This window comes from Hemiscyllium ocellatum, chromosome 4 (genome assembly GCF_020745735.1).
Source record: "Hemiscyllium ocellatum isolate sHemOce1 chromosome 4, sHemOce1.pat.X.cur, whole genome shotgun sequence".
Lineage (NCBI taxonomy): Eukaryota > Metazoa > Chordata > Chondrichthyes > Orectolobiformes > Hemiscylliidae > Hemiscyllium > Hemiscyllium ocellatum.
In genome coordinates, this window is record NC_083404.1 from 102,750,810 (window position 1) to 102,776,919 (window position 26,110).

At 40.5% G+C, this 26,110-nt stretch overlaps 1 protein-coding gene across 2 annotated transcripts in view; it reads left to right on the forward strand.

The window, feature by feature from the left end:
* ptdss1b (phosphatidylserine synthase 1b) overlaps window positions 1–24,713 on the forward strand; it is a 51,181-nt gene extending 26,468 nt beyond the window's left edge. For both annotated transcript variants that reach the window (XM_060824435.1, XM_060824436.1), the window contains exons 10-13: window positions 3,808–3,907; window positions 6,658–6,726; window positions 11,318–11,396; window positions 23,257–24,713. In XM_060824435.1, the coding sequence (XP_060680418.1) occupies window positions 3,808–3,907; window positions 6,658–6,726; window positions 11,318–11,396; window positions 23,257–23,366 (358 nt within the window). In that variant the 3' untranslated portion in view covers window positions 23,367–24,713. The remainder of the gene's footprint in view (window positions 1–3,807; window positions 3,908–6,657; window positions 6,727–11,317; window positions 11,397–23,256) is intronic.
* Window positions 24,714–26,110: the final 1,397 nt, after the last annotated feature.

The window sequence follows — 26,110 nt, forward strand, 5'->3', positions numbered from 1 at the left end:
TAATGTTCTGAGGACGTGGACTCACTGTGGCAGATGCAAATAAAAAAATCGGTAAATAAAGGCTTGTCTAATGGCAACTGTTGATTGTCATAAAAGCCCAGAAGATATAGAAGCAGGTGTAGGCTATTAAATTTGTTGAGACTGCTTGGTCATTGGTTTATTAATGTCCTTTAGGAAAGTAAATATGTCTATCTGATCTGGCCGATGTGTGACTCCAGAGCCATAGCAATGTATTTGAGATCCCATTAATGGAAACTTAAAAAAAAACATTCATAACAGATTATTTGGGCATCATCACATTGCTGTTTGTAAGATCTTTCTGGATGCAAATTAACTACTGTTTCCTACGTTACAAAGTGACTTGGATGTTGATAGATTGAGAAAGGTTGATATACAAAATGACCTGGGTGTTCTTGTATACCAGGGCACTGAAAGTAAACTTACAGGGGCAGCAACCAGTTAGGAAGGCAAATGGTATCTTGGCTTTCATTCCCAGAGGGTTTAAGTTGATATTTTCCTTATCAGCCTATTCAGAGATGTTACTGCATACCTCTGGAATAGGTGGGATTTGAAACCAGGCACACAGTACTGTTGCTGTTTCATACCATTCTGGCATAACCTCCCTGCTTTTAAATTCTATGCCTAGATTAATAAAGGCAAGTATACCGTATGCCTTCATAACCACTTTATCCACCTTTCCTGGTATTTAAGGGACCAGTATATATGCACACCGAAGTCCCTCTGATCCTTGGTTTTTCCCACGGTCCTACTGCTCATCATGTATTCCCTTGCCTTGTTTGTTCAAGTGCATCACCTCACACTTAATCAAATTGAATTTCATTCGCCAATGGGTGGCACAGTGGCTCAGTGGGTGGTCCTGCTGCCTCACAGCACCAGGGACCTGAGTTCAGTTCCACCACATGGGCGACTGTGCAATCTCCATATAGACATTCTCCTCGTGAGTTTTCTTCGGGTGCTTCAATTTCCTCCCACAGTCCAAAGATGTGCAGGTTAGTTTGCCGAGAGTGTCCAGGTTAGCCATGGAAAATGGAGAGTTGTGGGGATAGTGAAGTTGGTGGGTTTGGATTGATTCTGTATGAAGGATTGGTGTAATCTCTATAGGCTGAATAGCCTACTTCCATACTGTAGGGATTCGGTAATCACCCCGTCTGACCAGTTCATTTATATCCTCCTATAATATAAGGCTATCCTCCTCACTATTTACCCCACCACCAATTTTCACAACATCTGCAAACATACTGATCAACCATCCTACATTCAAGACTGAGTCATTTATATAAACTACAAATCGCAAGAGACCCAACACTGACCCCTGTGAGACAGACTTCCAGTCAGAAAAACACCCCGCAACCATCACCCTTTGCTTCCTGCCATTCAGTGTCTTGTGGATCCAATTTGCCAAATTTCCTTGGATCCCATGGCCTGTTGTCTTTGTTATCAGTCTCGGATCAGGGACCTTATCCAAAGCCTTGCTGAAGTCCGAGTAGACTGCACCGAATGCATTACCCTCGTCTATACACTTGGTTACCTTAGTTAAAAACTCAATCAAGTTGGTCAGACATGAATTTCCTTTAATAAAACCATACTGACCTTTTCCTGATTAATCCCTGCCTCTCCAACTGCAGGTGAAATGAGAGCCCTATGCCTGCTCTTGTTTTAGGGTTAGAATTAAATGTTATTGTCACATGTTAAGGAATACAGTGAAAATTGTACAAAGTTGCTTTTCTCCATTGCCGTTTTGGTAATGAAAACCAGATTTTCTTTAAAAAAGCAGTAATAATGAAACCGAGTCAAAAGGAAAGAATAACATCCAGATACTAAAGAAAGAATTATGTCCTGATTTAAAAGTCCCATCCCGGAACGCTCAGCCTCCGATGCAGGCTCTCTGGCCTAGCTGTGGCTTACAGCTTTTTTGCTGACGCTGCCACCTCCAATCGCTGGGAGGCGTTTTACTGCTTTCCACTTCTGCATAAGCTCAAGAAACAAGAAGTTAACTGTTTAGATACTTTACAGCCATTCTTAATCATGGTAGAATTCAACAATTTATGAAAGGTGATGATTAAAGCTTCCCCATTTATACCTCTTCTGTACACTACCTTTTTGTTTCTTTATTTGTTCCATAACAACATCTTTTTGCCTTTCACTATCTCCTGCTCTTTGGTTCATCTTTTAGGCTGTCCATGCCTTACTTTAAAACTCGTCTCTGAGCATTCCGTTCCAGGAGAATACCTTTCATGGTCACAGGTACTCCCATGGTGCTTTGCAACTATTTTTGAGGTGACCCTTCCTCAGAACTGACCCAAAACCTTAAGTCTGATTTCTCTCCGCAGATGCTGCCAGACTGGCTGAGTTTTTCCAGCAATTTTAGTTTTTGTTTCTGATTTACATCATCCGCAGTTCTTTTGATTTTTACTTTTGAAGTGTATTGTAGGAAATGCAGCAGATGACAAATCCCACAAACAACAATGTGATAATGATTGAGCATCTGTTTTTTATTTTGCTTGAGGGATAAGTTGTTGTCCAGGATAATCAAACTCTCCACTGCTCTTTTTGAAATAATATTACGGAATCCTTTATATTCAGTCTGATGGGCAGAAAGAAGGCACCCAGAATAGTGCAGTACTTGCTCAGTTTCGCACTGGAATGATAATCTTGATTTTTTTTTGTGCTTCGCTCCTGGAGTATGTTTGTATCCCAGTCTTGTCACTTCAAGAGCTGAGAGTGAAATTCTTTCCCAGCCACTGTGATGCACAGCAGTTCGCAAGTTCCTGCTCATGCCATTCACAAGTGCTAAAATGCCAGTGGACTCCAGAGAAATGAGTGAATATGTTATGTGAGAATAGTACTGATGGAGCCACAGCTAACACCTGCATACCAGTTTTAACCTCCCATCCTCCCAGAACTCAAACATCTTGTCTAGACTTGGAATGAGGAACTATACAAGTTTTCCACACCACCATCACCATAGTCTCGTTTCTGACTCACTGCCAACAATGTGACATTAAATTTGTTATTGTAGCCATGATGATACTATGGCTTTAAGAGGTGTATTTTATCTTTTTTGTGAACAGGGGTTTGAGGCAGAGGTGTTGAGCTGACTATTGAAAGTTCTTAAATTAAACAGCTTCGAAAGCCTTGGGTTTGTTTTTTTTAAAGTTTGGAACAATAGAGGCAGCCTGAATGGGTGGGGAAAGCTCCCGCAGAACCAAGAGTTTTCAGCAGTTGTTGCTGGCATCTCCACGCATCTCTCACTGACTCTGGAGATAGTTTTCTCTTGGTGTTTTCCTGCTACGAGAGTTGCATGTGGGACCATCTGTTTTCTTAGTTTGCCTTTGTCAAGGATGTGTTTATGGGATGTTACTATATTGGAGCAGTTAATTAGTAAAAGTTAGTGTATCTATTATTTTGTTAAGCATTTCGATAGTGTTAAGCCAATTCTCCTCTACTTTTTCTTTTGTATTTTACCTATGGTGTACGAATGAAGTGTGTTTTGCTTAATGTCGAGTAGTTTGACCAAATTGCATCTGGAATGCAACAACTTACGCTTACCTTTTAAAATAAGAAAAGGTTAGAGTCTAGGCTACCTTCTTAATACGTTTTGAGGGAGTTTGGTCTTGTCCATAACACAGCAAACTACATAGCATGAAGAAATTTGTTTTTATTGAATACATTTTGTGACATCCAGAAAACTTCAATTTAACCCTAAAAGCTGTAGACTATGGACTGTAGGTTGTGACTTGGACTTATTTGATGAGATCTGTCTAACATTTTTTTAATTGTTAACAGTGCCATTTCCTTTCTGGAAGCATTAGTGTGCATCAAGTCTGGTCAAGATTTGTTCTCCAAAACAGTGGGACTATATGTTATTCTTTGGCTTATTTGCATGGTAAGTATTTTGGTGTTATTGTTCTGGTAAGTTTCATATTAACTTCAAGTTGTAGCAGGATGTCTACATTCAGCCTTAAGCCCAGTTGTTAACTGAGGCCCTGGTGTTTATGTTAGGCTGGCTGTCATGGGATAGTGTGTAGTCACAGTAGCCATGAAATTCTGGCTTAGTTTGACAGCAAGGGCTCAGTAATTTCTTTTCTCCCTCCATGTCCCAACAACAGTCAGTTGGATTGAGGCTTCAGCTGGCTGGCTGTAGGGTGAGAAGTCTACACCAGAGGGTCACAGTCAGGAAGTGGAGAGGTGTGAGAGAGGATTGGGGTATGGAGAGACCCTTTGTGACGATTCCAGATTGCACAGGGTCATTTCTGGGGTAAGGCATTGATTTTGTTTGTGGAGTGAGGGGAAGTGCACCACCATCTGAGTTGGGGTTGGTGTGGAGGAGATGGATGCTCAAGGGCAGTCATTTTTGTTTTCCTTGTGAGCATGTGCAACATGGCTATTGCCCGCCTGTTCTTGTCACTTGGTACTGTTCTGGTCACTGTGTCAAAGTATTTCTTTTTTATTTAATGAGAGTCGGTCACCTTATTGGGAGAAGAAGGTAATTTGGGAAAGAGTAAATTTATTTATAACTGATAGAGTACTTTTACCATTTAATTATAATTGAGGGAAGTTCAAATTTTTGTGAAATTGTTTCCTTCACTGCTATTATTGTGACTCAGTTTCCCTCAAGTTATAGAGTCATACAACATGAAAACAGACCCTTCGGTCTAACTAGTCCACACCAACCATGTTTCCCAAATTCCTGCTCGCCTACATTTGGCCCATATCCTTCCAAACCTTTCCTATTCATGTACTTACCCAAATGACTTTTAAGTGTTGTAACTGGTATCCACATTCATCACTTCCTCTGGCAGTTCGTTCAACACAGTGAGGGACTACTTTTATCAGTCTAGTTACAGTATGAAGTTAATACTCCTTTCAAGGTTTAATATATAAAGTTGAAAATACCTCCGGTGTGATTTTGTTCTATAATTTTGTGACAGAAAGCTGGCAACCTTTACATATTACAGTGTAGTGTTTTGTACCCAAAACTGTTAATGTTTCACTTCTGTAATATTTCTGGTTTATAGCTCAGCTTCAGTCTCATAGAATAGAGATTTTCAAAGTTTTTGCTTCTGATGCATTCCTGCCTTGTTATGAAAGTTCCACAGGCATCTATAACTTAATCAAAATTCTAAATTAAACTTATTATTTTATCATTTTTGTTTTACTTGGCATGAAACTTGTTACCAATGCCTAACTACATTTATATTAAGATATGGGTGATATCTTTGACAGTCACATTTGTCTTGGTCAGTGTTCACTCAGACTCAACATTTTATTTTGATTGGTGTCCCTGTTGAACATCGAGCTTTGCATATGTAGGTTGTACAGTAATAAATGGGGCTAACCATTTGTACTGCTGCACAGGCAGCAGTGTATTCCGATGCAGGAGGACCTCCACTTCCTGGCTGCCCCAGATATCACGAGCTCCCTTTGCATAGAAGCTTAAATCACTGAACAGTCCAAAAATTCAAACACAAGAGTTGATTTAAATTCAGGGCTGAGAAGGTTGGGTCAGATAATGTCAGCAAATACCAGCTTTTATTGGTTGTAAGTAGTGAAAATTTATTTAAAGCATTGTCAGCTGTATAGTTTTAATGACTTTGTACATGACTTGATGTAGGCAAGTTTAAAGATTAGTCAATTAGACACTGCAGATTTCAAGCTTCAAGTGTAACACACAAAAGAAAATATCTGCATAGTTCACTGAGTGGATAAGTTTTAAAAAATGAAAAGCTTCCAACTGGAAATCTAAAATGAAAGCAGAAATGTCTGGAAATGTGCTCACTAATCTTCTGCACATGAGAGCGAGAAAAGGCTAGTTGCTGTTTCAAATGAATCATTTTCCCAAAATAGAACCACACAGCACAGAAATGGACCCTTAGGTCCAACCAATCCACGCTGACTGTAATCCCAAGCTAAACTAGTCCCACCTGTTTGTCCCATATCCCTTCAAATATTTATTATTCATGTAGTTATCTGAAAGTCTTCTAAACATTGTAACTGTATCCACATCCTCGGGAAGTTCATCCCCCACACACAAAAGTTGCCCCTCTTGTCTTTTTATAGCTCTTTCTCCTCTCACCTTAAAAATGTGCCGCCTAGTCTTGAAATCACTCACCCTAGGGAAAAGACACCTGCCATTCACCTTATCTATGCCCCTCATGATTTTATAAACCTCAATAAGGTCACCCCTCAACCTTTTATGCTCCGGTTGACAAAGTCCCTGCTTATGATACAGTGTATTTGCAGCATGTTTTGTTTAATGAAAAAACATTTTGTTACCAATATGTTTCTAGATAAAAGGGAATGATTTAATTATTCGATCATTTTTCCTGCCTATATATACGAGAGGAATTTACTTACAACCTAATGCAAATTAAATTGTATGCAGACCTCTTGAATAACGCCGGACATAGCTTTAAGAAAGCTCCTTAGCCAAGTCCTGGTCTTTTGAAGTTTACTGATTAACTCCCAGCCTTCTCTAAAAATATCATTTTGTGGTCTTGCAAGAGTTTTGTACACTGGCAAAAATGAGTGAAGGTGTTAGACTTCATTTTATTTTTGTTAGATTGCTTGTGAGGTAGACCTGGAATATATAGAATTCAGTACAGACTACCTAATTAGGTTTTTGGTTTATTTCAGGCCTTCATTACCTTCCTTTGCCTTGCTGTAATGGTGTGGTACGCTGAACATTTTGGACAACGTGAAAAAGTGAGTTTTTGAACATGCTATAGACCCCCTTGTAAACTTTGTTTTGCTGTAAGGTTATTTAGATTTGGGGTACATTACTGTTGAGTGTGAGCTCTATTTTAATTCCTTGTGCATTGTGAAATCACAGAAGTGTTATGATGCAGAAGGAGGCTATTCGGCCCATCAAGCCTGTACCAGCTCTTCGAACATGCATCATTACTTAAAGCCAGTCTCCAGCTTTTTATTTCTATCAAAATAATCGTCCAATGCCGCCCTGAATGCCTCGGTTGAACTTGCCTCCACCACATTTCCGGGCAGTGCGTTACATACTCCAACTACTCACTGTGTGAAGACGTTTTTTTTCCTCCCAGCACATCACCTTGCTTCTTTTGCACATCACTTTAAATCTTTTCCCTCTCCTCCTTGTTCCTTTTAGAAGTGGGAACAATTTCTCCCTATTTACTCTATCCAGCCTGCTCATGATTTTGAATACCTTTATCAAATCCCCTTTTAGACATTTTCTCTCCAAGGAGAGCAGTCTGAACTTCTTCAATCTCTTTATCCTCAATTGCTGATCATTGTCAGGCCAGCCATGAGAATGCTCTAGTTTGCTGTCTTTCTTCTGGATTAGTGAGAGGAAAATGTATCAGGTTTCTGCTCCTTAGCTGTTATTCTTGGGTTGCTCAAACAGACTAACAACAAGTTTTGAGAAATTAACTAATGCTAATTATGTTTTTCTCCTCTTGGTATTTAGGTTATAATGACACTTAGTGTCCATTGAGAGATCACACCCTCTTTTTGCTCTTTGAATACTTAATAACTTTGTGATTTTATTATGGTCATTGGTGAAAACTGATGCAAAGTATATAGAGAGCTCCTCTGCCATTTCTCGAATCCCAATTATTTCCATAATCTCATTCTCTAAGGGGCTGACAGTCACTTTGACTTCTCCCATCCTTGTTCTCGATCTTGATTGTATTTACAACCTTACCCTCAAGGTTTACTTCCTTTTCTTTTGGTTGTGTTTTATTGGTTCTTAAAACTTTGAATCCTCTGGCTTACCACAAATCTTTGCCATGTGTGGTTTACCTTTCAATCTTACGTTATCTTGATACTTAGTTGATTAACCAGCTCAAAGAATGAAGAAAGTTTATATCCCAGGAATAGGCCCTTCGGCCTTCCAAGCCTGAGCTGATCCAAATCCACTGTCTAAACCTATCGCTCAATTCCTAAGCATCTATATCCCTCTGCTCCCCACCTACTCATGCATCTGTCCAGAGCACCTTAAATGAATCTATCATGCCTGCCTCTACTACCTCTGCTGGCAACGCGTTCCAGGCACCTACCACCCTCTGTGTAAAGTACTTGCCGCGTATATCCCCCTTAAAACTTTCACCTCTCACCTTGAACGTGAGACCTCTCGTTATTGAATCCCTCACCCTGCGAAAAAACCTATCTCTATCTACCCTTTCTATTCCTTTAATGATTTTATAGACCTCAATCAGGTCTCCCCTCAATGTCCTTTTTTCTAATGAACACAACCCTAACCTACTCCACCTCTCTTCATAGCTAGCATCTTTCATACCAGGCAACATCCTTGTAAACCTTCTCTGCACCCTCTCCAACGCATCCACGTCCTTTTGGTAATGTGGCGATCAGAACTGTACACAGTATTCTAAATGAAGCCAATCCAAAGTCTTGTACAATTTTAACATGACCTGCCAGCTCTTATACTCAATATCCTGTCTGATGAAGGCAAGCGTACCATGTGCCGCCTTGACCACTCTATCCACCTGTACAACCACCTTCAGAATATGATAAACCTGAACTCCCAGATCTCTCTGCTCATCAACTTTTCCCAAGGCTCTTTCCAAAATGCATCACCTCACATTTGCCTGGATTGAACTCTATCTGCCATTTCTCCGCCCAACTTTCTAGTCTATCTATATTCTCCTGTATTCTTTGACAGTCCCCTATGCTTTCTGCTCCTCCTCCAATCTTCGTGTCATCTGCAAACTTACTGATCAGACCAACTATGCCCTCTTCGAGATCATATCTGTATATCACAAACAACAGTGGCCCCAGGACTGATCCCTGTGGAACACTACTGGTCACCTTTTCCCCATTTTGAGAAACTCCCTTCAAGTACTATTCTTTGTCTCCTGTTGCTCAACCAGTTTTTAATCCACCTAGCTAGAACACCCTGCACACCATCTGACTTCACTTTCTCCATTAGTTTACCATGGGGAACCTTTTCAAACGCCTTACTAGAGTCCATCTACAGTCCTTCCTTCATCTATCAACTTGGTCACTTCCTCAAATAACTATTACGTTTGAAAGGCATAATCTATCCCACACAAAACCATGTTGTCTATCACTGACAGGCCCGTTCGTTTCCAAATGTAAATAGATTTTATCCCTCAATACCTTCTCCAGCAACTTTCCCACTACTGATGTCAGGCTCAATGGTCTGTAGTTACCAGGAATATCCCTACTACCCTTGTACAGGGGGACAACATGAGCAACCCTCCAGTCCTCCGGCACTTCACCAGCTGCTACAAAGACATCGGTCAGGGCCCCAGCTATTTCCTCTCTCGCCTCCCTCAGCAAGCTGGGATAGATCCCTTCCGGTCATGGAGATTTGATCCTTCTTTGATTAACCAGGTTGACTTAACCCCTCCTTAGGATCCTCCTTCCTCACTGGAATTTGTATTGGCTATGAGCTATGAACTATTCTCTTAAACATTGCCCGTTGTTCTTTAACCACTTTTGCTGTTTCCCCAGTCTATGCCAGCCAGTTCTGCCCTTATTCCTTAATAATTCCCTTTATTTAAGCAGCCGTTTCTGACCTAAGTTGCTCCACCTCAAACTGAACGCTAGGTTCTACCTTGTTTCAGTCACTGTTTCTGACGGGATCTTTTACTCTGACGTCATTGGTCAATGCCTCATTACACATTCACTGATCCAAAATAGTCTGATTCCTCTTCGATCCATGACATAATGTTCTATTAAACTATCCTAAATATACTCCATGAATTCTTCCCCATGTCTTTCTCTTTTGATCTCACAACCCCAATCTCCATGAAGATGAAGATCTTCATGAAGGTAAAAGTTACCAAGATTAATTCACTGCCTTTGTAAGTCGTCATCTCCTGACTTATTCTCTGTCCCACCATATAGCTACTCCTAACAGTGTCTTCTTTCCATTTTTTGATTGATGTTTTATACTTTCTCAGCAGTTTTCATCTCCCATATATATTCTGCTGTCCAAGCTGAAACCTAAAGTTGTGCCTAATGAGGCGACAAAGGACTAATTTCTGACTTTCAATTGAATCTGCATACAATATGTAGTAGTAAAAAGTGAGGTCTGCAGATGCTGGAGATCAGAGCAGAAAATGTGTTGCTGGTTAAAGCACAGCAGGTTAGGCAGCATCCAAGGAACAGGAAATTCGATCTTTCGGGCCAGAGCCCTTCATCATTCCTTACCATATTGTATTTGCAAAGCTCAGGTAATAGTGACCAACATTAGATGTGATTCCGTCGTCAGCAGTAACTGAACAATTCTGAGTATCCCAAGAATTACACTAACAGCCAACCTAAGCTTATCAGTCACGCTCAAGTGTGGATCACATATAGAGTCATAGAGATGTACAGCATGGAAACAGACCCTTCGGTCCAACTCGTCCATGCTGACCAGATATCCCAACCCAATCTAGTCCCACCTGCCAGCACCTGGCCCATATCCCTCTAAACCCTTCCTATTCATATACCCATCTAAATGCCTTTTAAAGGTTGCAATTGTACCAGCCTCCATCACTTCCTCTAGCAGCTCATTCCATACACGTACCACCCTCTGCATGAAAAGTTGCCCCTTAGATCTCTTTTATATCTTTCTCCTCTCACCCTAAACCTATGCCCTCTAGTTCTGGACTCCCCACCACATATGCTTGTTTAAAAACTACAGATGTTCATACATGAGACCTGATCCTCTGCAAAATAAAACATTTTGACAAGGCATTGTGCCTTTTCAATTAAACAAAACATTGTGGATCAATCTGAGCCATGTTTCCTTTTCTGAATTTAGACAGAAGCTTTGGGGATATTGCACCCTCATGTGTACACTGTGGTGCCATTTAGGGTCCACTTGTCGAACGATCAGCTCCCTTTTTTTTAACGCAATGTAAATTGTTCCCTTTGAAATTCTTATGTCTGTCCTCATTAGTGCAAGATGCAAAATTTCAACAGTATTCCTCTTTGAGCAACAAGAAAGGACCTTTTTGTAATGGAATCTCCAGAAGTGCAGAAGGTGGAGTGTGGGATAATTCTAAAGCTTAGCCCTTGGTATTATTATTATTATTATTATTGTTATTATTATTATTGTTATTCAGGGTGTTTCACTTCAGCACTCTGTTATTTTCATATGCTGATATTGTTAAATTATATATGCTAAGAGGAGATGTTCTGGGGTCTTAAACCAGTTGGACCCAATAGAATGTTTCACTTCTGTAATGACAAAGTAACTGAAGTCTGAAATTGCCTAATCATGCTTGAACATTGCTGAACAGGACGCTTTTCACTGACTCCCACACTCAATATTTTCTTTCTTTTTTAGACTCTTTCTGAATGTGAATGTGATGAAACAATCAGCAGCACTGATTCCTCACCAGTACATTTTGATGCATATGCCAAAGGTTTGTGAATTCATATATATAATTGAAAACACCTCGTTAGGCAGAAGCCAACTGCAGGTTACTGCAACCGGTTGTCTGTTATCAGTCTACTTATGAGACCACTGATTCAGTATTAGTGATAACATTGAAATTGTTGTTATCCCTTCAAACTGGCACAAATTCTGCAGATCGCACATGCACAAGTATGATCATAAAATGCCAACAGTGTTAAAGCAGACTGTTAAGTCCATCAAGTCCACCAACCCTGCAAAGAGCTCTCCACCATTCCTGTGACCCTACATTTCCCATTCACATTTCGAACGCCCCTCCTCCCTACCTTTTATCTTAGCCTGCTTGCCACACTTTCCTCATTCCTGAACAAGGGCTCATGCCCGAAACGTTGATTCTCCTGCTCCTTGGATGCTCCCTGACCTGCTGCGCTTTTCCAGCAACACATTTTCAGCTACATTTCCCATTGCCAATCCACCTAACCTGCACATCTTTTGACTGGGAGGAAACCAGCAAGCGGAGGAGACCCACACAGACACTGGGAAAACATGCAAACACCAGACAGGCAATTGCCCAAGCTAGAATTGAACCCAAGTCCCTGGTGCTGTGAGGCAGCAGTGCTAACCACTAAGCCATCATGACTTACATGCAAAAATTGCTCTGTGATTCATCACTGTAGGATGCACTGTTAAAGTTCTTACCCCACCCCAGCAATTAATTAAGTAGAAATGGCAGAATTTGCCAAAGAACATTCCATTGACAGAATTAGTCTCACTAAAACATTGGAAAAGCTATACCGCTCTGATCAGGATGCTATTGAGTAGAAAGTTAAATATTACTGCTGAATAAACGCAATTTTGTATTTGTGAAATGTTATGATAGGAAAGGAAATTACATTTTTTAAAGCATATTTAAAAGTTATTTGATAATTTTCACTTCTTCCTTAACCCCACGTGCATATCCTAGCCACTTATTTTGTTCCCAGTGAAAACAAAGATTGGTGCATTTTATTTTCAGCTTTATTGGCTTTGAGAATATTGCAGTGTGATTGGCTGCTTGCCACACTTGATGACATCACTGTTGGTTGGCAACGAGACAAAGTGGAAATCCAGATCACAGAAATGGTTAGATAGTTAGAGGCAGCGTTTGTCAGGGCATGTGGTGAACACCATCTTTTTGCCATTGACTGTAAAATGTGTGTCAATGACTTCTGAAACTGATAATATCGATCCTTCTATCATTAAACAACTCTATTGGTTTTGGTTCTGCAGTCAGTATTTACTGTTTGACTCATTTTTACACAAAACTTGAGTGGAAACACTCTGGATTCAAGAATTCCAGTTCTTTTTGTGATCGGAACATCATGCTCTGTGCCACAGAACTATCAGTTAACCAGGGAGATACTGTGTTGCAACAACTACGCATGAAGTCTTAGAGTAAAGATTCAAGCTGATGCTTGGAATTCATAACTATGCAGAGTCTTTTCATTGTGAGGAAAGACAGATCATCACAGGAAAAAGAAGAAAAATTTTGAAGCCATCATTGGGCCACTCAGTAACGGTCCTGTTGGTCTAGTGCAGGATTATGAGGGGCATCATCACCATCCATCCACAGATATAGTTGGTGTGAGAAGCATTCCTTTTGAAACAAAAGTTGCAGTTTTTAATTTATATTTGTTATTGTCCTCTTAAACTGTGGATATTTAATTGTCCCTTCATTGGTTTCATAAGTGCTCACATCATGCCATAATACTGAAATAAAAGAATGAACTGCATAAATATCACAACAGCAAAGCACACCAACCTGCTGTGAGGGTTCGACCCAGGTTAAAGCAGTCTCCGCTATCTGGAGGAATGCAGAGCACTGTAGGAAGAAGGTCAGTGGCCTTCACTATTCTGCTAGGATTAGTGCCACCATCTTCTCTCTGATAGCTCACACTCTGCTCTCTTTACTAATGTACTCTTTTCACAATACGATTCTTGCTCTGGCTCTCCATTATCTGCAACATCTTTCCTCACCTGCTGTCACCTATGCCCAACCCTGCCAACTCTGCATGCCCTCTGTGCTACCTGCTCACTCCCCACCTTCCCACCTGCACCAACAGTCATAGCTGTGGGACCCACTTCCATTTCTTGTTATGGCCACCTCTCTCTCATTCCATTGGAATAGCTCCCAATATGGCAGAAAGATTCGAAGGCTGGTGCATTACTTGTCATTTGATTTCTCACTCCTTATTAGGAAATGACTGCACCGCGCAGGGTCTGGACTGCCATCCGAGGCAGCCCTTGACCTACTGTGCCAGGAACCCCTGAGTGAAGGTTATCTCTCTTGATTTGATCAAGACTCGCTGACAACTAAAGGATATTAAGGTGGACAAATCCCCAGGACCGGATGGGATCGATCCCAGGTTGCTGAGGGAGGTGAGAGAGGAAATAGCTGGGGCCCTGACAGATATCTTTGTAGCATCCTAAAACACAGGTGAAGTGCTGGAGGACTGGAGAGTTGCTAATGTTGTCCCCCTGTACAAGAAGGGTAGTAGGGATATTCCTGCTAACTACAGACCAGTGAGCCTGACATCAGTAGTGGGGAGAAGGTGTTGAGGGATAAAATCTATTTATATTTGGAAAAGAATGGGCTTATCAGTGGTAGGCACCATGGTTTTGTGCCGGGGAGATCATGCCTCACCAACTTAATAGAGTTCTTTGAGGAAGTGACCAAGTTGATAGATAAAGGAAGGGCTGTAGATCTCATATACATGGACTTTAGTGAGGCATTTGATAAGGTTCCCCATAGTAAACTAATGGAGAAAGTGAAGTCACATGGTGTGCTAGCTAATGGATAAAGAACTGGTTGAGCAACAGGAGACAGAGGGTAGTAGTTGAAGGGAGTTTCTCAAAATGGAGAAAGGTGACCAGTCGGGTTCCACAGGAATCAGTCCTGGAGCTACTGTTGTTTGTAATATAAGTAAATGATCTGAAAGAGGGCATTGTTGGTCTGATCAATAAATTTGCGAATGACACAAAGATTGGTGGAGTAGCAGAAAGTATAGGGGACTGTCAAAGAATCCAGGAGAGTATAGAAAGACTAGAGAGTTGGGCGGAGAAGTAGCAGATGGAGTTCAATCCAGTCAAATGTGAGGTGATGCATTTTGGGAAGTCGAATTCTAGAGCCAACTATACTGTGAACGGAAGAGCCTTGGGAAAAGTTGATGAGCAGAGAGATCTGGGAGTTCAGGTCCATTGTACCCTGAAGGGGGATAAAATGGTCAAGAAGGCATATGGTATGCTTGCCTTCATCGGATGGGGTGTTGAGTATAAGAGCTGACAGGTCATGTTAGATTGGCTGCATTTAGAATACTGTGTACAGTTCGGATCGCCACATTGCTAAAAAGATGTGGATGCTTTGGAGATGGTGCAGAGAAGGTTTGAGGATGTTGCCTGGTATGGAAGGTGCTAGCTATGAAGACAGGTTGAGTAGGTTAGGACTGTTTTCATTAGAAAAAAGGAGATTGAGGGGGACCTAATTGAGGTCTACAAAATCATTAAAGGTATAGAAAGGGTAGATCGAGATAAGCTTTTTCCCAGAGTGAGGGATTCAATAACGCGAGGTCACGCGTTCAAGGTGAAAGGTTTACGGGGGATATAGGCAAAAAATACTTTACACAGAGGGTGGTAGGTGTCTGGAACGCGTTGCCAGCAGAAGTAGTAGAGGCAGGCACAGTAGATTCATTTAAGGTGCGTCTGGACAGATGCATGAGTAGGTGGGGAGCAGAGGGATACAGATGTTTAGGAATTGAACGATAGGTTTAGGCAGTGGATTTGGATCGGCACAGGCTTGGAGGGCCGAAGGGCCTGTTCCTGTAAATTTTCTTTGTTCTAACTATAACAAACTTCTTGGCTTTGTGTCTGTACTTAACAGCATGGCAAGGTCAACAGTAATATGAATCGATACCCCTGGCTGAGAGGGCAAAGTGCACAAAGGCAAGGCAGTGCAAAATAGGAATGTTGTGAGCATCCAGATGGCTTAGAGCAACTGAGCACTGAAATCAGGCAAAGTGCCTGGAGATGTAAGCTGGCCCAGTCCTTGTGCTGTGTGCATGTCCCTTTGGAGTGCACACCGTCCTGCAGCAGCAGCAATGATGCCTGATTCTGTCACACATCTCACCATAGCTCATGTCACTCAGACTCCTGTAAGATTCCACCCTGTATTTCACATCAATGACTCATCAACAGCCCCGAAAACCTAGCTCCAAAACAACCATAACTTGTATTTATCTGACACCTTTGACATAATAAAACATCATAAGGCAATTCACCAATAAAACAAATTAGGACACTAAACCGTACGAGCTGATTTGAGGGCAGATGACCAAAAGTTTTATCAAAGATGTAGGTTTTGTTCAGTCATGTCCTAAAACAGAAAACTGAGTTGGAAAACGTAGGGAAGAAATTTCAGAAATTACATCCTCTGCAGCTGAACACAGATTAAAATCGGGGAGCTCCAGAAACCAGAATTGGAGCAGCAAAGGTATCTTCCAGGAAATTAGAAAGATCGGGACGGATCAAGGAATTACCCATGTAAGATCTGTACATTTGCCAATGTGCATAGGGTGACTGGAACTTGAGTATGTAGAAATCTGGTAACAGAGTTTGGATGTCCTCAAGTTTACAGAGATTAGAATGTGGGAAGCCAAACAATTGGGTATGAGAATCATCAAGTCTGAAGTTGAAAAGAGATGATGATTATTTCAGTAGCAGTAAAGCTGAGGCAGCAACAGACGTAGGCAGTGTTATGTAGCTGGAAATTGGTAGTGGTTGTGTAGATATGTGATTGAAAGCTCATCTTCAGGTAAAATACAACACCAAGGTTCTAAACCATCTGGTTCAGCTTCAGACTGTTGATGGATGGAAGTGGTGGTGAAAGAAATGGGGATTAAGTTATTAGATCAAATTATTTGTTCTGTGGAATGTCAGAAATCAGACACATGACTGAAGGTAAGCTTTGGCACTCCATAGAAGTTCTCATCTGCAGGGAGAAGAGTCAGGGAGGAATGTTTCACCTTCCAAAGTGAAATTCTCCTGCTCCTTGAACAATATACCAACTCTAATTCAGACTTTGGATGGTTTCAGTGTACCTATCTGGATAATTGCACAGGAAGTGTTCGGCCAATTCCAGTCACATCCACGAGCTGGAATTATGTAACTGAATATCTTGCTACTCCTCCTGACCCAATCTGAATACTTCTGCTCTCCCCCTAACTCCGAAACAGACCTGACCTTTCTACCACCTCTCCCCACATTCCTCTCAAACTACCATTCACCTCATTCACTTACCAACCCTTTTGCCGACTTAGGGGAGAAAGTGAGGTCTGCAGATGCTGGAGATCAGAGCTGAAAGTGTGTTGCTGGAAAAGTGCAGCAGGTCAGGCAGCATCCAAGGAACAGGAAGTTCGACATTTCGGGCATAAGCCCTTCATCAGGAAACTTTCCTGATGAAGGGCTTATGCCCGAAATGTCGAACTTCCTGTTCCTTGGATGCTGCCTGACCTGCTGCGCTTTTCCAGCAACACACTTTCAGCCCTTTGCCGACTTATCCATTCACCCAACTACTATACCGCCCAATCATCTCTACCTCCCCTACTCAGATATCTCAGCCTGCTTTCCCCACCCACCCTCACTTACCTAACCCACCTATTCATTCATTCACTCATCCCTTTGTAAATGTTAAAAGACTAGGCATTTTATAATCATCATATGGCAGATAGTGCCATGAAAAGGACACACATTCTGTCTTTCTTCAATGATCATTACCGTCGCTAAGTCCCCCATTATCAATATCCTGCAGTTTAACATTGACCAGAAACTGAACTGAACTGGCCATGTAAATACTGTGGCTACAAGAATAAGTATGGGTCTAGGAATCCTGCAGTAAGTAACTCACCTTCTGCCACCCCAAACCAGTCCACCATCGACACGACACAAGTCTGGGATGTGATGGAATGCTTCCCACATGCCTATATGGGTGCAGCTCCAACACCAGTCAAGAAGCTTGACACCATCCAAAACAAAGTGGATCAATTGATTGGCACCATGACTACCAACTTCAAGATGTACTTCAATAACTCACCAAGGCTCATTTTCCAAACCCACAATTCCTACCTCCAAAAAGGCAAGGGCAGTAGAGGCATGGGGACACTACCATAGAGTCATAGAGATGTACAGCATGGAAATAGACCCTTCGCTCCAAATTGTCCATGCTGTCCAGATACCTTAATTAATCTAGTCTCATTTGTCACCACGTGACCCATATCCCTCTAAAGCCTTCCTATTCATATACCCATCCAGATGGCTTTTAAATATTGTAATTGAACCAGCCACTACGACTTCCTCTGGCAGCTCATTCCATGAACACACCACTCTTTGTATGGAAAAAGTTGCACCTTAGGTCCCTTTTATATCTTTCGCTCCTCGCCGTAAACCTATGCCTCTAGTTCTGGACTCCCCCACCCCAGATAAAAGACCTTGTCTATTTATCCTATCCATTCCCCTCCTGATTTTATAAATCTCTATAAGGTCACCCCTCGGCCTCCAACATTCCAAGGAAAACAGCCCCAGCCTGTTCAGCCTCTCCCGATAGCTCAAACCGTCCAACCTGCAACCACCTGCAAGTTTCCCTCTAAGCAGGTAAATAGATTAGATTATTTAGAGTGTGGAAACAGGCCCTTCGGCCCAACAAGCCCACACCGACCCTCCGATGAGCAACCCACCCAGACCCATTCCCCTACATTTATCCCTTCACCTAACACTACGGGCAATTTTAGCATGTCCAATTCACCTAACCTGCACATTTTTGGACTGTGGGAGGAAACCGGAGCATCCAGAGGAAACCCACGCAGACACAGGGAGAATGTGCAAACTTCACACAGACAGTTGTCTGAGGCAGAGTCTCAGGCGCTGTGAGGCAATAGTGCTAACCACTGTGCCACCATGCCTCATAGTTTAGGGACAATATAATAATCAGGCGCGATAATTTAGAGCTGGATCCTTTTAGTGTACATATGGAACTTGACTTGTTGCTATCAAGGTGCTTCCAATAATTAAGAAGTGGAAAGTGACCAAGAATCAATATTTGAGGGACACCAGATTCTGTCATAATACTCTTAAGAATTAGACAAATACTGATTTAGATGTGAATAATTTTTTTTTAAATGGGTTAGTTCGAAATCTTGGAATGACTTGGCATCAATGTTAATAACTATAATTAAATGAATCACAGTGAGAAGAACTTTGGAGGATGTGAGATTTGTAATTAATGGTTTGTGTGACATTGTAGTTTACACTCTTGAAAGATGAGTTAAAGGGCACAGTAACAGTGGGGAATTCTTTATGGCTTATATTAGACAAGCAACTCTAATAATGTTTGTGGGAGTGCATGATGGCTGTACTTAATTCAGCGCAGATAATGCAGACTGGTGGTTAGTACTGTAAAGACAATTATTACAAAAGATGTAGAATAATACTCCGAATACTACATGAAGGATAATTCCTGCCCCTCTTTCAGAAACACAATACGATGTAAACTCCAAAAGTGAGCATCTTTGTTCCTCACTAGTCATTTTGCTTAATCTGCAAGAGTGGCATTTCAATTTATAAATTTACTGTTACCAGAAAATTGCTTTAGTTACGAACAGTAGTTGCACATTGTAAATGGAGCCTCTTGAAAGATATTTCACTGGAAATTGGGGAGGGAACTTTTAACCTACGCTCACTTGCGTTTTTAGTTTCTGTTAAGGAAAGAATTACTTCTAGGAGCTTCTAAAACTAGGACATTTGAGCTTTTATATATATTCACTAAAGTGGCTTTGATTTAATATTTACTGCATTCAGAAATAAAATTGTAACTTAACAGTTGGTACAATGAATTGAAAATTGTCTCTTTACGTCTGTGACCTGGTCCAAATACAGTTCAGTTGGATAGACTTAATGAACCGGACTTTGTGATCAGGATGAATGGATGAGTTACACTTGCAGCTGTCCTGGATTGTACCTTACTCTTTAATTCTTATAAATTTTGTTAATGTCAACGCAGCATCCTCTATGGGGAATTTGGAACAAATGTGAATGAGTGTCTCTCAATCAATTCAGTTGAAGAATCCTTTTTGAGAATTTAAACCAGAAAGTCTAAGTGAGAATATTTAATTCAGTATAAAGCTATCGAAAGAAAGCAAAATAAATAGGAAGGAATTAGAATTAAAGGATATGTGTCATTAAAAAGTAACAAAAGTAACTCAAGGATTTCTGTGCCAGAGAACTGATAATTAAGACCGATGACACTGTTAATTTTTGACTTGCACTAGAATGGACAAGTCCTTTTTCTCGATATTATTACTGGATATCTAGTGAGTAAGCAGCACATCTTCAAACCCTTCATGTGTTTGAACACTGAATCTTTCAAAAATATACCAATATAGAATACTTCAGGAGAAGCAGGATATGTCCAGCAGTAATTTCCTGTAATTTTACCATATTGATCCCCCCCCCCTCCCAAACCGCCATCGCTTACCTTTTGCCTGGATTTCTATACTTCCTGCAGCAGCCACTGCTGCCCATGTGGCGCTGCTGAGTGCGAGCTGTCAGCAGCTCTCAGCTGGTGGAATTTACCCCAGGAGATTTGATCCTAACGATGACCACTAATTACCTGTTTGACTCATAATTCAGCAGTTCTCCCCCAAAGGAGGCAATGCAGGTTTCCCACTGTCTACTTGCATAAAATTCTCCCCATGGATTTGAAAATAGGTAACAACACATGACAACACCTTTGAAAAATGTAAATACTTCTTTATTGTTCCATAACCCGCATTAATAAACTTGTGCTCAAAATAGTTTAAAATCCTGATTTACTTAGCCTAAAGCCAAGCACATACAGATAGAAGAAATGTCCATGAGTCTTAATGCTGGCATTAAGAGGAATTCTCTGTATTCCTGAGAGAAAACATATTTAGCATAAAATATTTTATCAGAATCACAAAACATATGCAGTCAGTGATAATGGACACTTGGCAATTTCTGATTTTAAATTATTCCCATTGAGACTGCTAGGAGGAAGTTGTGCAATATTTTTCTTCTTGACCTTGGGGATTGTGCTTGCTATTGTTGCTACATAGCAAGACAGTAAATAACAACAGAAAGTGTCTGGCAACATCTATGAAGAGAGAAACAGAATTAACATTACGAGTCCATTATGACTCTCAGTAAGTAAATAAATTGGTTTTGGCTGATTTTAGGGCATTTTAAAACTGTGCTGCGTGATAATGGCTACTGTGAAGTCATTCGCTGCTATATATCAAGTAAACCCAAGACTACCACCTTTGGCCCTGGTAGATGCCTGGTCTACCACAGAACACCCTGAAAGGTGAGGGTGTCACAATAATTTGAGCTTCAAATGAAGCTAGCTGTCTCACGCTGCTATTTTTCAGTAAATACACAAGTGGTATTCTCCATAGACAAAATGCAGCTGTCATGCCAAAAGAATATTCTGTCTACAACACAATTAAATGATGTTTGAGTCTCCATACCAGTATTTATGTAGACCATATATCTCATTAATTGGCAGAACATACAAAACTTTGGCAGTGTGCCAGCTGTGTAAATGCCTGCAAAACTGAATGTAGTGTCAAACCATGCATGTGTTTCTACTATTGTACAAACATAGAACATAGAACAATACAGCACAGAACAGGCCCTTCGGCCCACGATGTTGTGCCGAACATCTATCCTAGATTAAGCACCCATCCATGTACCTATCCAATTGCCGCTTAAAGGTCGTCAATGATTCTGACTCTACCACTGCCATGGGCAGTGCATTCCATGCCCCCACTACTCTCTGGGTAAAGAACCCACCCCTGACATCTCCCCTATACCTTCCACCTTTCACCTTAAATTTATGTCCCCTTGTAATACTCTGTTGTACCCGGGGAAAAAGTTTCTGACTGTCTACTCTATCTATTCCTCTGATCATCTTATAAACCTCTATCAAGTCACCCCTCATCCTTCGCCGTTCCAACGAGAAAAGGCTGAGAACTCTCAACCTGTCCTCGTACGACCTATTCTCCATTCCAGGCAACAACCTGGTAAATCTTCTCTGCACCCTCTCCAAAGCTTCCACATCTTTCCTAAAGTGAGGCGACCAGAACTGCACACAGTACTCCAAATGTGGCCTAACCAAAGTCCTGTACAGCTGCAACATCACTTCACGACTCTTGAATTCAATCCCTCTGCTAATGAACGCTAATACACCATAGGCCTTCTTACAAGCTCTATCCACCTGAGTGGCAACTTTCAAAGATCTATGTACATAGACCCCAAGATCCCTCTGTTCCTCCACCTGACTAAGAACTCTACCGTTAACCCTGTATTCTGCATTCTTATTTGTTCTTCCAAAATGGACAACCTCACACTTGGCAGGGTTGAACTCCATCTGCCACTCCTCAGCCCAGCTCTGCATCATATCCAAGTCCCTTTGCAGCCGACAACAGCCCTCCTCACTGTCCACAACTCCACCAATCTTCGTATCATCTGCAAATTTACTGACCCACCCTTCGACTCCCTCATCCAAGTCATTAATAAAAATTACAAACAGCAGAGGACCCAGAACTGATCCCTGCGGAACTCCACTTGTAACTGGGCTCCAGGCTGAATATTTACCATCTACCACCACTCTCTGACTTCGACCAGTTAGCCAGTTTTCAATCCAATTGGCCAAGTTTCCCTCTATCCCATGCCTCCTGACTTTCCGCATAAGCCTACCATGGGGAACCTTATCAAATGCCTTACTAAAATCCATGTACACTACATCCACTGCTCTACCCTCATCCATGTGCTTAGTCACCTCCTCAAAGAATTCAATAAGACTAAGTTTACTAAACAATTCTGACTGTAATAAACATTACACTGGGACCCAAACTAAAGTCAGCACTCAGGCTCAGTGTGATTTATTTGCATTTTTTTTTCGCAGAAGTTACATTTATTTCACAGTGTATTGATCTCTGTGGGCAAATATATGCCCCTTTCTCCTGTGAAAAAACGATGCAGTGATGATCAATCTGTGCTCCATCCCAAGGCAAAGCCCTGATTGATCAGAATCAAATTGCCTCTTTTGAATGGAATCAATTAACTAAGTTAACAGTCTATTGTTGCAATTACTATTAGGTTGGCAGTGTTTATAATTTTTTTTGTTTAACTAGGAACACATAATTTGGTGGAGGATAAAAAGTAACATGGGTTATTTTGTGATGGTTAAAAAGCAACATTCAGAGGTGCATAAAAACCTTTTCTGAATGGAAAAGGTAAAGCAAATAAATATACAGTTAAGGGCTTGTTGCAATACAGTGGACCTGGTTTTCCATCTCACCTGCTTTGGAGATGTCTGAACAGATTGGTCAAAAATATCGAAGACAGTTGATGGTTTCTGTGCGTCGCCATTTCAACCATGGTCCAACCAATAGCCACCCTCCTGTTATGGTGTGTACATTTCATTTTCCTTTTTAAAAGGTGATCTTCCCGTGTTTCAGTCCTCAAAGTTGCAGGACAAAATCTTCTGATTTTTGGCTCTTTTGAGCAATACTTAAAATGGTTTTGACCATTTTTAACCCACCAACCTTTACATGATTCCATTGATAACTTTTAAGGAACCAGCTAAAATGAGTGAACACAATGAACAGGAGTACAACTTTTACGTTGCCTGTAATTGTCATTTGAATGAAATGCTTAGCATGCAGACAAAGCGAAGTGATTAATGTAAACTTTGTAAAGGGCAGCCACCCATTTATCTTTGACATAGAATTATCGTGGTCTTTCTGCTTCTTCTTTATCAGGTGAAGGAAAGTCTGAAGTCTTGCACCTGAACACGTCCGACAAGAGTGTAACTAAGCGGAAAAAAGCTTCTGCTAAAAGTAAAGTCAGTAATGGTTTCAGCAGAAAGTAAGGCGGTTTCATAGAGAAGGAGACTGCCTCGCACAAGGAAATTTGGAGCTGGATCCAAAAGCATTTGGAATGCCAGTGAGCACAAGGAAAAGATTGAGTCTGGAATAATTGTTTCAGTAGTCAAGGGACAGCACTTGAAGACTAAGCAGTTTCACTGTTTTGCTAGATACCAATTCATAGGCTTACATTATGGTAAAATGTTTCTGCATTAGATCTTGCATTTTTAAAAAAAAGAAAAGTAAAGAAAAAATGCTGGAAGCCTTTTTTATATTTTTATTAAAAAAATTTAAGTTTTTCAGATTTTGTTTCATTAATATGACTGAATACAACATTAACAAACATTGACCTCAATTTAGTTAGCTTGTAAAGTTTAAAAGCAATATTTCACAAAGCACATGTTTAATGCACTTTCTGACTAGTATCTGCTGCAAATTATCTTTCTGCACATTTCATGTGTATCAAAGTCATACCATGTTGAATAGAGCTTGCTTCACTTGTACATATTGATTGTACAAATTGCTGTATTGACTTGATTTCAATTTTCATTGACCAAACTTGCTTAATACTGCTTGGTTTATGAAGGTACAACCCTTGCTGACTACTTAATTGCTTTTATAAATTTAGTTTCTGATTGACTATTTTTTCCCCAAAAATAATTTTTAATTCTTGAACATTTCACCTATTTTTATCCAATACATAATATATACATGATGAAATTGAAAGAGGTATACAATGCAAATCAGTTACTGCTGTACACTTGAATCTGGTTTAAAGGAGAAATCCTAGATGGGTTGTGTGTGTTACTTTTAATAACTTGATATATACCATTGTAATAATCTTGTGTCACTATTTTGAAGGGAATGAAATAAATATTATCCTTGCTGCATCTTTCATGAGTGCAAGTTATGGATGAAGTGAATTTGCCACCTCTGGTATAATAAGCAAAATGAGACATTAAATTCTTCTGCCAAGTGGTAAGGATTACTAATTTTTATTTTTAGGCCAATCATTTTGTAAATTTCAGATGCAGTGAGAATAATCTTATAGAATATCAGTTTGGTGAAATGCAGGACAATGCAGAATCTAGATTTGCTGCCATTCTGTGTTTGTAAAATGATAATCCAAATCTGAGATCCTGTGTACTTTTGAACTGCTGAGTGATACAGTACACTATCAAATGCCCAAACACTGTCCATTTGTTGCAGTATGCACAGTGTTACTTGTACGGTGAACCTCTATATCATAAAGTGAAATTTATTACAGAAACTGTGACTGTCTTTTCTCAGGAAACTGTTACATTTGTGATACTAACAAATTAGTTCCAAATAAAACACTTGGGGAATAAAAAGATCTCTGTCTGGTTTTTAAAATATTTTATATTCAAAATAAATGATTTAAAGGTGCCTTGTGTACTATAGGTTTCTATCGTGGACGATTCATTGTGTCTTTAATATGTTGTGTTAAGTTCAGAAATTTCTTCCTCTTGTGAAAACAGGAGGGACCCACAGGTGATTCAGGAATAATATTACCAATTTCTCCTGTCTTTTGAGACTTGCTGTAAAACGTAACACAGAGACTATCTTTAGGTTGACTATCTGCCCAAGTATGAAGTTGAAACAATAGGTAGCACCGCATAATTAATGAGGACTCTGGTATTTAAATTCTAGTTAATGTGCATCACCTTTTTCAATGTGTTATGTTCTCAATGGAAAATGGATTCTCTAGGGCAATGCTCACTGTAAATGAAATGTTTTGATTTGGAGCAGAGTGCAGTATTTTAAGGTTTTCGGAAGGGCACTGGAAGCAGTTCAGGCTGGCTAGGAAATTGAGAATTTTGGGGAGGAAAATGTGAATATTTGAGCAATAAAGATTACTTGTTAGAGAGGTTGTACATGAGCTAGGAAATATTGTAAACGTGGAGTAGAGCGTCACAAGGATTAATTTTTTAATGTTAACTTATCTCAAATTATTTGTAATTTTTAAAATTCATTTAATGCACATTCATAGAGAAGATGCTGCTAAACTGGCTTCATGCACTTGCAGCATTCATCAGAGTGTAGGGTAACCCAACATGACTGTTTGGAAGTTTCAGGATTTTCACCCAGTGAAGATATATTTTCATGTGTGACTAAAGTGGAACTCTTTAGTAATGGTGTTTCCATACATGTTGACCTTGTTCTAGAATATAGGTTTGGAAGATGCTGTCTCAGGAGCCCTGGTGAGTTACTTTAGTACATCTTGTAGATGGTTCACACTGTTGTCACTATATACATCAGTACTGAAGGGAGTAAATGTTGAAAGTGGTAAATGGGATAGAAATCAAACAGGCGGCTATGAATTGGATGGTGTCCAAATTATTGAATGTCGCTGGAGCTGTACTTAGCCTGTAAATAATAAAAAAATTCCATCGCATTCCTGACAGCTTTGAAGATGATGGACAGGTTTCATGGAGACAGAAGAGAAGTTGTTCACCACACATTTCCTAGCTTCTGACCTGCTTTTGTCACAGCATTTGTGTGTCTCACCTAGTTCAGTTTCTGGTCAATGGTTATTCCCAGATTGTTGATAGTAATGCCATTGAACATCAAGGTTGATGGTTAGGTACCCTCTGGTTGGAAATCGACATTGTATGGCACTTATGAAGTGTAAATGTTACTTGCTTCTACTCACCCAAAGCTTGGATGTTGTCCAGGTCTTGCTGCATATGGACATCGACTGTTCAATGTTTGAGCCGTGAATGGTGCT